This window comes from Aquarana catesbeiana, linkage group LG07, assembly GCF_042186555.1.
Source record: "Aquarana catesbeiana isolate 2022-GZ linkage group LG07, ASM4218655v1, whole genome shotgun sequence".
Classification (NCBI taxonomy): domain Eukaryota; kingdom Metazoa; phylum Chordata; class Amphibia; order Anura; family Ranidae; genus Aquarana; species Aquarana catesbeiana.
In genome coordinates, this window is record NC_133330.1 from 286,325,499 (window position 1) to 286,337,482 (window position 11,984).

The window sequence follows — 11,984 nt, forward strand, 5'->3', positions numbered from 1 at the left end:
TAAAAATGTCATACCTACCTGTGTAATGGTTTTGCATAAATCAGCCTTGATCCTCTTCTTTTGGGGTCCCACTGGTGCTCCTGGCTCCTCTTCCTCCTCCACCATAGGAAGCTGCTTTGTATGGGAGTACCCGTGATGGCTCAGGCCCGAGCCACGCTTCCTGTGTCTATAGACAGAGCGGCTCGGCTTGGCCCTGACCCCCCCCCCCCCCCCCACAGAATTTGATTGACAGCAGCGGGAGCCAGTCAGTGAGGAGGCAGAGGCCGCTGCTCTCGTGCACAATGCTGGATCAAGATCAGGCTCAGGTAAGTTTAAGGGAGGGGGGCTGGGGCGATCCTATGGCACACAAGATTTTTTACCTTAATGCAAAGAATGCATTAAGGTAAGAAAACCTACAACTGTAGAACCATTTTAAAGCTGAACTGCAAGCACACAGCTAATTAAACAGCAGAATCACATATACCCAGAATATGTACTACCAATATTCATCAGTAGGTGGCCTGTTTAAAAAAAAACGTTCATAGCTAGAAGGCATTCTTCTCATGCAGAAAATAGGAGCTCATGTTCTTAGACAAAAGTGGGTGCAATTATTACTTTACACACATATATTTATTTATATACAAAATGGAAAGTAAATGAATGGAAGAGAAATCCAAATCAAATCAATATTTGGTGTGACCACCCTCTTCAAAACAGCATCAACTCTTCTAGATACACTTGCACACAGTTTTTAAAGGAACTCTGCAGGTTTTATGTTTGGGGTCATTGTCCTGCTACAGAATAAATTTGGGGCCAATCAAACGCCTCCCTGCTGGTATGGCATGATGGATAAGTATCTGCCTGTATTTATGAGCCTTGAGGACACCATTGATCCTGACAAAATCTCTAACTCCATTTGCAAAAATGCAGCCCCAAACTTTGCAAGGAACCTCCACCATTCGTCACTGTTTTCATACATAGGGCGTGGAAACAAGTCTAAGCGTTTCAACCATGCATGAAAACATAGGAACTTGGGTGCAGAAAAATGGCATCAGGTGCTCTGGACTGATGAGTCGAAATTTGAAATATTTGGCTGTAGCAGGAGAGGCAGTTTGTTTGCACAGGGCAGAAGAGCCGTACAATAATGAGGGGCTGCAGTGGAGCACGGAACAACCTACATGCCGAGTTCCTTCAAAATCTGTGCAAGTGTACCTAGAAGAATTGATGCGGTTTTGAAGGCAAAGGGTGGTCACACCAAATATTTTTTTGATTTGGTTTTCCCTTCTATTCATTTACTTTGCATTTTGTTAATTGATAAAAATTGACTATTAACGCTTCTATTTCTGAAAGCATTCTTAATTTACAGCATTTTTCACACCTGCCTAAAACATTTGCACAGTATTGTATGCATATACAATATATATAATTTTTTTTTTCTTTATGCAAAATGAACATATGAAATACAACAATATACAGATGGGATACATAAACATCACATAATGTAGGTCACATGGCTCAGTGCAGCAAAGTTGCCAGATATTTGACCTCCGTACAGATTTGGTAATACACCGGTAACGATGTATCCAGTATTGCTGTGAGATCTCTTAATGCAAAAGACAACATGATATGGATGTGAAAGCTGTTTGTTGGAGGGACACACATTGCGGTGAATGGGACAGGTGAGGGAGTAGGGATATGGGAATACTGGGTTAAGGTGGAGTGGGTAAAATTGGGGAGGGTTCCAGGACGATACAAGTACTGCTCATGTGCAGGAACTGCATCATGAGTGGCTGCCTAATGGGCGAAGAGGAGTGACATGAACCCAGGACAAGATGGCATCGGATGACAAGGGACAGAACTGGAGACACTCAAAGCCACATGAGTCTGCCATAATGTGCAAGTATACAGCTTCACTTTGGATGCTAAAATTACTTTGCAGCATGTTGGGTGATTTTCAATTAAACGCTAAGTTAACCTTGAAAGGAAAAAAAAAAAAATACACATATTTTTCCTGGAAAAAAAGGTGAATTTATTATTTTCTTCCACAGGAGCTTGCAAAGCATTGTACCTGTGATGAGTGGATCGCAGTTGCAATATCAGGCTCCGGCAAACTCTTCCTTCAGCCTGTACTGCTATATGGCTTTTTGTTAGAGGACTGCAGGAATATTCAGTTACAATATTCACGTTCCATTGATAACTAGAAGTCCACCTGCTGCCGTGGCAGACAGGACTTGTAGTTCACCTATTCACAGATCTTTGTAGATGAATGACATGGCTGTGCAGGCAAAAACATATTGCTAAAAATGAAGATAGTCTTTAACCAGGACAATAGGTTTTTTGCTTCTTTGAAATACTCTTTTATTATTATTGTTATTATGACAGTATGACGACAGACTATGCTACAAAGCTTAATGTGTTACTAAACCCACAACAGTAAAAAAACAACGGTATATGCAGCATAGCATGCTTGTTATACTCACTGTGGTTAATCCTCTACATTGTGTAAAAAGGCAGTTTTATCCTGTATGCACAGATCCTTCCCTCCTGCACTACCTGGGAAAAGCCAGCTAACCATGGCTCCTGCACATGCTCAGTTGTGTCTTTTATGCTGGAGAGAACATTTACTTGTTCTCAGAGCTAGCCAGGTCACATGATATTGGCATCACACATGTGGGCATGTATACAGGCCGCAGTAGACCACTGACCGTGGTATACAGATCAGCCAAAAAGTTATATAGTGGCAATATTTTAATGTAAAAAGAAGATTTATAAGCTGTGGGCACTAGAGGTGCTCATCTTCACTGGTCTCACGATTCGATTTGATTGCAATTATCTGGTAAACGAATAAATTAGATTCCGCGATGCATCACGATTACCGACGAGCTCCCGCTTGGGCCGCCTAGGCGGTCCTTCCTTCCTGCAATCTTCTAAGACACATCACAGGCCCCAAAAAATTGCCCGGCCATTCAGGACAGCGCAGTGAGACATGCACACCCGGCTGTGAAGCTGCAGGCTGTCACAGCTGGATGCCCACAGTAGTATTGCCAGCACCGCGGACAGGCGGGGGAGAGAAGGGAGGGTTTGGGTGGCCACGTCACTGGATTGTGGGAAAGGTGAGTGTCTTTTTATTAAAAGTCAGAAGATACACTTTTTTTTGTAGCTGCTGACTTTTAATAAAAAATTGACTGGAATTCCGCTTTGAATTAAAAATAACCTCACTCCCTTAACCACTTCAGCCCCGGAAGATTTGGCTGCTGAATGACCGGGCCATTTTTTGCGATTTGGCACTGCGTCGCTTTAACTGACAATTGCGCGGTTGTGCAAAGCTGCATCCAAACAAAATTGACGTCCTTTTTTTCCCACAAATAGAGCTTTCTTTTGGTGGTATTTGATCATCTCTGCGGTTTTTATTTTTTGTGCTATAAACACTTTTTGCTATAACAAATATCCCCATTTTTTTTAAAAAAAGCTAATTTTTTCTCAGTTTAGGCCGATATGTATTCTTCTACATATTTTTGGTAATACAAATCGCAATAAGCATATATTGATTTGCGCAAAAGTTATAGCGTCTACAAAATAGGGGATAGATTTAACATTTTTATTTATTTATTTATTTTTTACTAGTAATGGTGTTGATCTGCGATTTTTACTGGGACTGCAACATTATAGCGGACACATCGGACACTTTTGACACATTTTGGGGACCATTGTCATTTATACAGCGATCAGTGCTCTAAAAATGCACTGATTACTGTAAAAATGTCACTGGCAGGGAAGGGGTTAACACTAGGGGGTGATCAAGGGGTTAACTGTGTTCCCTGGGTGTTTCTCTAACTGTAGGGCAGATGGCACTGACCTAGAGGGGATGACAGATCGTGGTTCCTAGCTATTAGGAACTCACGATCTGCCTCTCCTCTCAGAACAGGGATTTGTGTGTTTATACACACACACACGTCCCTGTTCTGCCTCTCATGCCCATGATCACTCGCGACCGTCGGCCATGAGCATCGGCACCCCCGATGTGACTGCTCGGCCCGCCTCTCTGCTCTCGCGTCTCTCTTGACGTCAGCGGGGAATTCTCAGCCCCGCCCGCCTCTCTTCTCATCTGATATCTACAGTCAGCGGACGGGTCTGAGAATTCTCCGCTGACGTCAGGAGAGACGTGAGAGCAGAGAGGCGGGCTGGCCAGTCACATAAGCACAGAATTTATTTAACAATACGCTCAGAGCGCTCTCCCGGGAGGCGAGGGGCAGGGTAGGTCGGGATGATGTCACCCGGCAATCAATTTTTAGGATCACATGCATCAATGCCGCATCGGGGACACCCGAATCGTGATGCATCGATTAATTTCAGCACCCCTAGTGGCCACTGTGGGGGGCATATTAACTATTTTTATATTACTGGGTAATATTACTGGGTTTAGTAACACTTTAACCTGGAAATATGTGAGTCGTCTGCCTACTCATGCAGTATGGCAGTGGTATGTGAATCTCAAGACTGGCTGAGCAGGATATACTATATATAATGCCATTACTTCAGTGAGCATGTGCTGATGACGTCGGCACATGCAGATACAGAGGATATCTCCTAAACCGTGCAGGTTTAGGAGATATCCAGGGTAGCTACAGGTAAGCCTTATTATAGGCTTACCTGTAGCAAAAAGTGGTTGTAAAGGGTTTACAACCACTTTAAGGTAAAAAAACCTTTAATTATGGGCTTATGAAAAAATAAACCTACATACTTCAATGCTGCAGCATCGGTGTGATGTTGGTTCTAAGACCAAGAACTGAGCAATCGCATGGCCGCTGATCACTCAGTTCTTGTTCTGCTCTGAGCAGAGAGCCTTGATTGTCTGTCACTGCTCTTCACTTTGCTTCTCCGGCACTCTCTGTAGCACCAGCCTGGGGATAGAATGGATGCAATTGGTTCTGGCTCACAGCTAGGCAAAGCCAGTTGTCAATCAGGCAACCTGGTGGTCCCAACAATATTGTGATCCTTTCATAGCCTGGAGCGGATTTGCCCTGTCAGCTGATAGCCGGCATTAGCCTGCCATCAGCTGACTCTGGGTCACAGGAGGACAAAAATAAGTGTATTCCTGTGACCCACAAGAGAAGTATGTCCAAAAAAATCTTTGGCCATTCATTTCAAGTCCGAATGGGCTGCAAAGTAGTAGTGTGCTATAGTAAGCTGTTTGAGAAAACTGCGTGGCACAGAAATTGCCATTTCTGCTGGTCCTAGTTTTATCAATGGCCCCTTTATGCATTCTATCTCACATCACATGGTACATGGCCGTCTGCACTTTTATACGACTTTACTGAATCCAGCTTAGATTTATCTATACGATTTTTCTAGAAACATAAACAGCTGAACATTTCCATTCATTTGCAGATTTGCTGTAAAGGCATAAAACTGTATGACAGAAAACACTGTCCTATGCAAATACTGAACATCTTTCTGTAAATTGCTTTCAGCCACACAATATTAAAGGCGTGAAGCACAGTTGCACTATGGGAAATCCTATTTATATGCATTACTGTCTTTGATAGCAATTTGCATGAGCAGACGTTTTGGCTGACTTGACATCTTTTGCTGGTTCATTGCCTTTTTTCTGTGACTTTTTTATTTCTAACTGCTGATCCTATTTGGTTTAGTACATGCAATGATCTTAACATAACATAAGCAGTCTTAAAGTGATACTAAAGTCTCTGGGTTTTTTTTCGTTATAACAAACATGTCATATTTACCTGCTCTGTGCAGTTGGTTTTGCACAGAGCAGCCCAGATCCCCCTCTTCTCGGGTCCCTCTTCGGTGTTCCTGGCCTCTTCCTCCTGTTGAGTGCCCCCACAGTAAGCAGTTTGCTATGGAGACACCCAAGCTGAGCCGCAGCTCGGTGTGCCCCATTTCTCTCCTCATTGGCTCACTGACTTTGATTGGCAGCAGAGGGAGCCAATGGCACCACACTGCTTTCTCAGCCAATGAGGAGAGACGTCCCGGACAGCCGAGTCTCTCGTGCAACATTGCTGGATCTAGATGGACCTCTGGTAAATATTAGGGGGGCTGCTGCACACAGAAGGCTTTTTATCTTAATCTTACTGACCCCAGATGTCCCCATAAAGAGGACCCATCATGCCTTATTCCTATTACAAGGCATGTTTACATTTCTTTTAATAGGAATAAAAGTGATCCAAAAAAAAAATTTAAAATGAAAGGGACAGTGTTAAAAAATAAATAATTAAAAAAAAAAGAAAGGTATGCGCCCCTGTCCCCTTGTGCTCGCACGCAGAAGTGAGTGCATACATAGGTCGCGCCCGCATATGTAAATGGTGTTCGCACCCCACATGTAAGGTATTGGCATGAACGTTATATATTGTGTTTTTTTGCATTAAAATTCATTAAAGTGTAATTTTTCCAAATTGTAATGATCGCCATTTTATTCGCTAGGGTCTCTGCTAAAAAAATATATAGATGTTTTGGGGGTTCTGAGCAATTTTCTAGCAAATTATGATTTTTATATGTAGGAGAGAAATTCTAGAATTGGTCTGGTTTGGAAGTGGTTAAGTTTATTGACAGCCAGTGTTACTCAGCCCAAGAGACTGAGGGTGACAGAGGAAGGCCATGCATGCGGGGCACTGCCCCACCCCCTGAGCATGGCACCCTGCCATCGCAATGTACTGATGCCGAGAGCAGCACTGATGTTATCACCTAAACATGGTACACCTAAATATATTTGTGCTAAGATTACTGTAAAACATACAGTCACTATTAGTTAAAGATATCAGAAATGAAATATTATGTGAGGAAGTGAAAATCACACAACATAATTTAGAATGTGGCAAGTGATGTTTTTATTGAAGAACTGTTTTGCTGCTCTTTGCAGGGTTGAGTGTCTACGCAAGGGGCAGCCATGGACAAAGGAGGTAACATTCAGCTGGAGATCCCAGAGTTCAGCAACTCTGTCTTGAGTCACCTCAACCAGCTGCGAATGCAAGGCCGCCTGTGTGACATTGTGGTCAATGTGCAAGGCCAGTCTTTTCGGGCACACAAGGTGGTGCTAGCTGCAAGTTCACCTTATTTTCGAGATCACATGTCCCTGAACGAGATGAGCGCGGTGTCTTTATCAGTTATCAAAAATCCCGGGGTCTTCGAGCAGCTTCTCTCCTTCTGCTATACAGGGCGTATTTGCCTACAGCTTGCTGACATCATAAGCTATCTGACAGCCGCCAGCTTTTTGCAAATGCAGCATATTATCGATAAGTGCACACAGATCCTTGAAGGCATCCACTTAAAGATCAGTTCACCAGAATCAGAGGAAGAACTAAGTCAAACCAGGCCTAAACATCAAGAGAGGGTGCAAGATTCCCACCGTGTCAGCCAGAGTTTGACTAGATGCTTGAGTCCACGGCACAGCACTCCAAGGTCCTCAGGGAACCGGAGGGGCCAGGTAAGCACTGTACTAGACATTAGAGAGCTGAGCCCAGCTGAGGAGTCCACAAGTCCTCAGATGGTGGAGCAAGGATCAGATGTGGAGAGCAGGGAGCCCATTCTTCGAATTAACAGAGCAGGACAATGGTATGTGGAAACAGGGTCAACAGACCGAGGAGAACGGAGTGATGATGATATCAGGGTGATGGGGGCCCTTCGCATCAAGACGGAGAATTTGGATGAGTGGTTGGGTCCAGAGAACCAGCCATCGGGCGAGGATGGAAGCAGTGCAGAGGAAGTGACTGCAATGGTCATCGATACGACAGGGCACAGCGCTGCTGGACAGGAGAGCTTCAGTTTGGCGTCCTCTGGTTCCAAACTATCCAGGCCAACCAGCAGTGAAATAGACAGGTAAGTGGTGTTCAGTTCACCTCAAAGCACAAATGCTTTTGTAGATGAATATCTACTGTGTTTGTATAGCTAGCAGTGGTTACTCACATTCAGCTGAACCTGTTCTGTAATGTTAAAAATGTTTAACAGCTGAAATAAATATTGGGTGGTTTTGGATTCCTCCTATTTATTATAAATATGTATTAACTTATCTATTCCTATAGTTAGCTAGTTTATCAAAGCTCTGATAAAGTTATTAATGATGGTACACTAACAAGGTTAGCTATAACAATAAACACACTGCTTAAATAGGCAAGGATCTCATTTATTGTAAAGAAAGTAGAAATGCTAACATAAAACACTAATCCAAACCATTCCATCAGTTCTAATGACAGGAAGATACCCCAACATTTATATCCCCACCACCAGCACAGTCACTTTAAGGCCCCTTTCACACTGGGGCGGCGGTAAAGCGTCGCTATTGTTAGCGGTGCTTTACCGTGGGTATTTGGCCGCTAGTGGGCGGTTTTACCCCCGCTAGCAGCTGAGAAAGGGTTAAAAACCACCGCAAAGCGCCTCTGTAGAGGCGATTTGCCGGCAGTATAGCCGCAGTGTCCCATTGATTTCAATGGGCAGGAGGGGTGTATACACTGCTCCCTCACCGCTCCGAAGATGCTGCTAGCAGGACTTTTTTTCCCGTTCTGTTAGCGCACCGCTCCAGTGTGAAAGCCCTCGGGGCTTTCACACTGGAGAGACAGCAGCGGCTGTTTCGGGTTAGTTTGCAGTTTGGTCTCTGCGGCGGAATCACCGCAAGATCACTTTTATCGGTGGCAGGAGAGGGCCCCCTCCCCTCCGGTTGCCCTCCGCCACTTACCGGAGCAGTCAGCAGCGGCGGAGGCGATCGGATCCTTTCTGCTCTGTGGCTTTGAGACAAATGAGTGGAAGATGGCCCCCACCCGTCTCCATAGCATTGCAGGGTGGAAGCGACGTCAAAACGTCACCTCCGCCCATAGCTCTTAAAGGGCCCTTTTTTTTTGTTAATGACAACATTTTGTTATTTTTTATTGCATTTTAGTGTAAATATGAGATCTGAGGTGTTTTTGACCCCAGATCTCATATTTAAGAGGTCCTGTCATGCTTTTTTTCTATTACAAGGGATGTTTACATTCCTTGTAATAGGAATAAAAGTGACACAATTTTTTTTTTTTAAAGAACAGTGTAAAGATAAAAGGTAAAATAAATAAGAAAATTTTTTTTTTAAATACACTCCATCCCGCCGAGCTTGCGCGCAGAAGCGAACGCATACGTGAGTAGCGCCCGCATATGAAAACGGTGTTCAAACCACACATATGAGGTATCGCCAAGATCTGTAGAGCAAGAGCAATCATTTTAGCCCTACACCTCCTCTAACTCAAAACATGCAACCTGTAGAATTTTTTTAAACGTCACCTATGGGGATTTTAAAGGGTAAAAGTTTGTCGCCATTCAACAAGCGGACGCAATTTTGAAACATGATATGTTGGGTATCAGTTTACTCGGCGTAACATCATCTTTCACAATATAAAAAAAATAAGGCTAACTTTATTTTTTAATTAAAAAAAGTGTATTTTTTCCAAAAAAAAAGTGCGCTTGTAAGACCAATGCACAAATATGGTGTGACAGAAAGTATTGCAATGACCGCTATTTTATGCTCTAGGGTGTTAGAAAAAAAAATTTATAATGTTTGGGGGTTTTAAGTAATTTTTTAGCAAAAAAAAAACTGTTTTTAACTTGTAAACAACAAATCTCAAAAAACAAAAAAGAGGCTCGGTCCTTAAGTGGTTAAAAGTGGTTGTAAATCTCAACCATGAAATTTGAACAAAGCATATCCCTCTATAGTGTGTACTTGTCTCAATTAAGACCACTGAGTGTCAATTTTTTCTGCTGCCTTGTTCCTGTGCTATCAGGAGTCAATTCTGGGAAGTTTTCTTATGCAAGGAAAAGAAAGATAGCTGCTCACTACAATGAGATATATAATGCGCAATTATTCTTTTATTGTCACCATGCCAGATGAATTACAGGAAGACAGCTTGTTGACACAGTTCGTGCTTGTTTACAAGGCTGTGAACAAGCATGAACTGATCTTGTGAAACACGCCAACAAATTGTGTTCCTGTGATTCATCTGGCATGGTTACAATAAAAGAACAATTAAGCATTATCCATCTCGTTGTGGTGTGCAGCTATCTCTCTTTTCCTTACATTGGCTGTTGGCAGTGGTGAGCCGGGGCGAGCACCTGCTATGAGTTGTGGGCTAATCATCATCTGAGCATTGTTACACTTTCTTTTGACAAGTTTTCTGGACACCAAGAGAAAAAGGTGACAGAGGAGGGACCTCCAGCTGAATGACAGCCTCAGCACGGTTCCTGTGAAGGGGATGTGTCCCTTCCCTCCCCACCAATCAGCTCTCAGAGCTCTCCTCACTGAGCTCTGCAGTGTAATTTCAGCTCTCCGCCCCCTTCTCTGAACTTTCAGGAAAGCTTTAAAATTCAGCACTTTGCATGGCTGTAGAGAAGAGAAGACTGCAGATAAACAGGCAGGAGGATTTGTTTCATCTCTGTGTATCACCTGAGACCAGTCACTTCACTGGGTATATGTAAGAGTTTACAACCACTTTAACTGCTGCTAGTTACACAATGACCTGGACGAGTGAGAGCGTTCACAGGCACTATGTTTGTACGTTGACACTTTTGATTTATTACTGTACACATTGTTTTTTTTTAACAATTTTTTTTTTTTAACAAATGATGTTCAAACTTTTAATTGTAGATAAATGTAAATGATAGCATTTGATAGGACATGTGTGCAAGATTTGCCAGGTGATAATACATTTAAAGGAGTAAAGGCAGAAGGTTTTTTATCTTAACCACTTGCCGACCAGCCACCGTCATTGTACTGCAGCAGGTCGGCTCATTCCCGCGAACTGCCATCGTACGTCGGCTCAGGAACTGAAGTTTGTGGGTGGGTGCGCGTGCGAGCACTGGCCAGCGGGGAAGCCAATTAGCGGGTGGGACGGACTCCATGTCCGCCCGCCACCCACGATCGTTCCCCTTCCTGTGAAAACAAGGCAAATCTGCGTTCTGACAGGGAAGGTCACACAGATCCTGTCTGACAGATCTGTGTGCCAGGCAGCCCATCCTCCATACAGTTAGAACACACCTGCAGGGAACACATTTAACCCCTTGTTCGCCCTTGATGTTAACCCCTTCCCTGCCAGTGTCATTAGTACAATAACTGCATATTTTTAGCACTGATTACTGTAATAATGTCACTGGTTCCCAAAAAAGTGTCAAAAATGTCAGTTAGGTGTCCGATCTGCTTGCCGCAATGTTGCAGTCCTGCTAAAAATCAGATCACCGCCATTACTAGAAAAAAAAATAATAATAAAAATGCCATAAATCTATTCCCTATTTTGTAGACGCTATAACTTTTGTGCAAACCAATCAATATACGCTTATTGCGATTTTTGTTTTACCAGAAATACATAGTAAATAATAATAATAAAAGCGGCAGAGGTGATCAAATACCACCAAAAGAAAGCTCTATTTGTGGGGGAAAAAAGGATGTCAATTTTGTTTGGGTACAACGTTGTATGACCATGCAATTGTCAGTTAAAGCGACGCAGTGTCGTATCGTAAAAAATGGCCTGGTCATTAAGGGGGGGAATCTTCCAGTCCTTAAGTGGTTAATGCATATGCATTAAGATAAAAAGCCTTCTGTGTGCAGCAGCCCCCCACAACCCCCCTAATACTTACCTAAGCCCCCTCTCTGTCCAGCGATGTCCACGAGTCCCTCGGCCGTCCAGGACGCTGCTCCTGATAGGCTCCCGCTGCTGTCAATCAAAGTCAGCCAATCAGGAGCCTACCTATCTAACACTGTTGATTTTCCTTTCCCCCCCCAAGATTCAGCCCATCTGGCAGCGTGAGTGCCATGCCAGAGAGGCACAGAGCAAAGAGTGAGTCTCCTCGGCGGTTGGAGGAACCAAAGCAGCACAGCTCCCAGGTCAGTGATTGGCTATAAATCATGCTAAAATTGAATTTTATTTTGTTTCACATTTACATCACACCCTCACTGCATTCCTCCCAGGATCTGTCATGCATAAAAGGTTATATAAAGGTTATATAAAGCCATATAGATTTTGAGTTTGTAGAGTAGA

The 11,984-nt window shown here is 43.4% G+C and overlaps 1 protein-coding gene across 1 annotated transcript in view; it reads left to right on the plus strand.

Moving 5' to 3' along the window:
* ZBTB37 (zinc finger and BTB domain containing 37) overlaps window positions 1-11,984 on the plus strand; it is a 40,228-nt gene that overhangs the window by 6,717 nt on the left and 21,527 nt on the right. Inside the window, exons 2-3 of the mRNA XM_073593436.1 lie at window positions 6,857-7,812; window positions 11,731-11,830. Of these exons, the coding sequence (XP_073449537.1) occupies window positions 6,884-7,812; window positions 11,731-11,830 (1,029 nt within the window). The 5' untranslated portion in view covers window positions 6,857-6,883. The remainder of the gene's footprint in view (window positions 1-6,856; window positions 7,813-11,730; window positions 11,831-11,984) is intronic.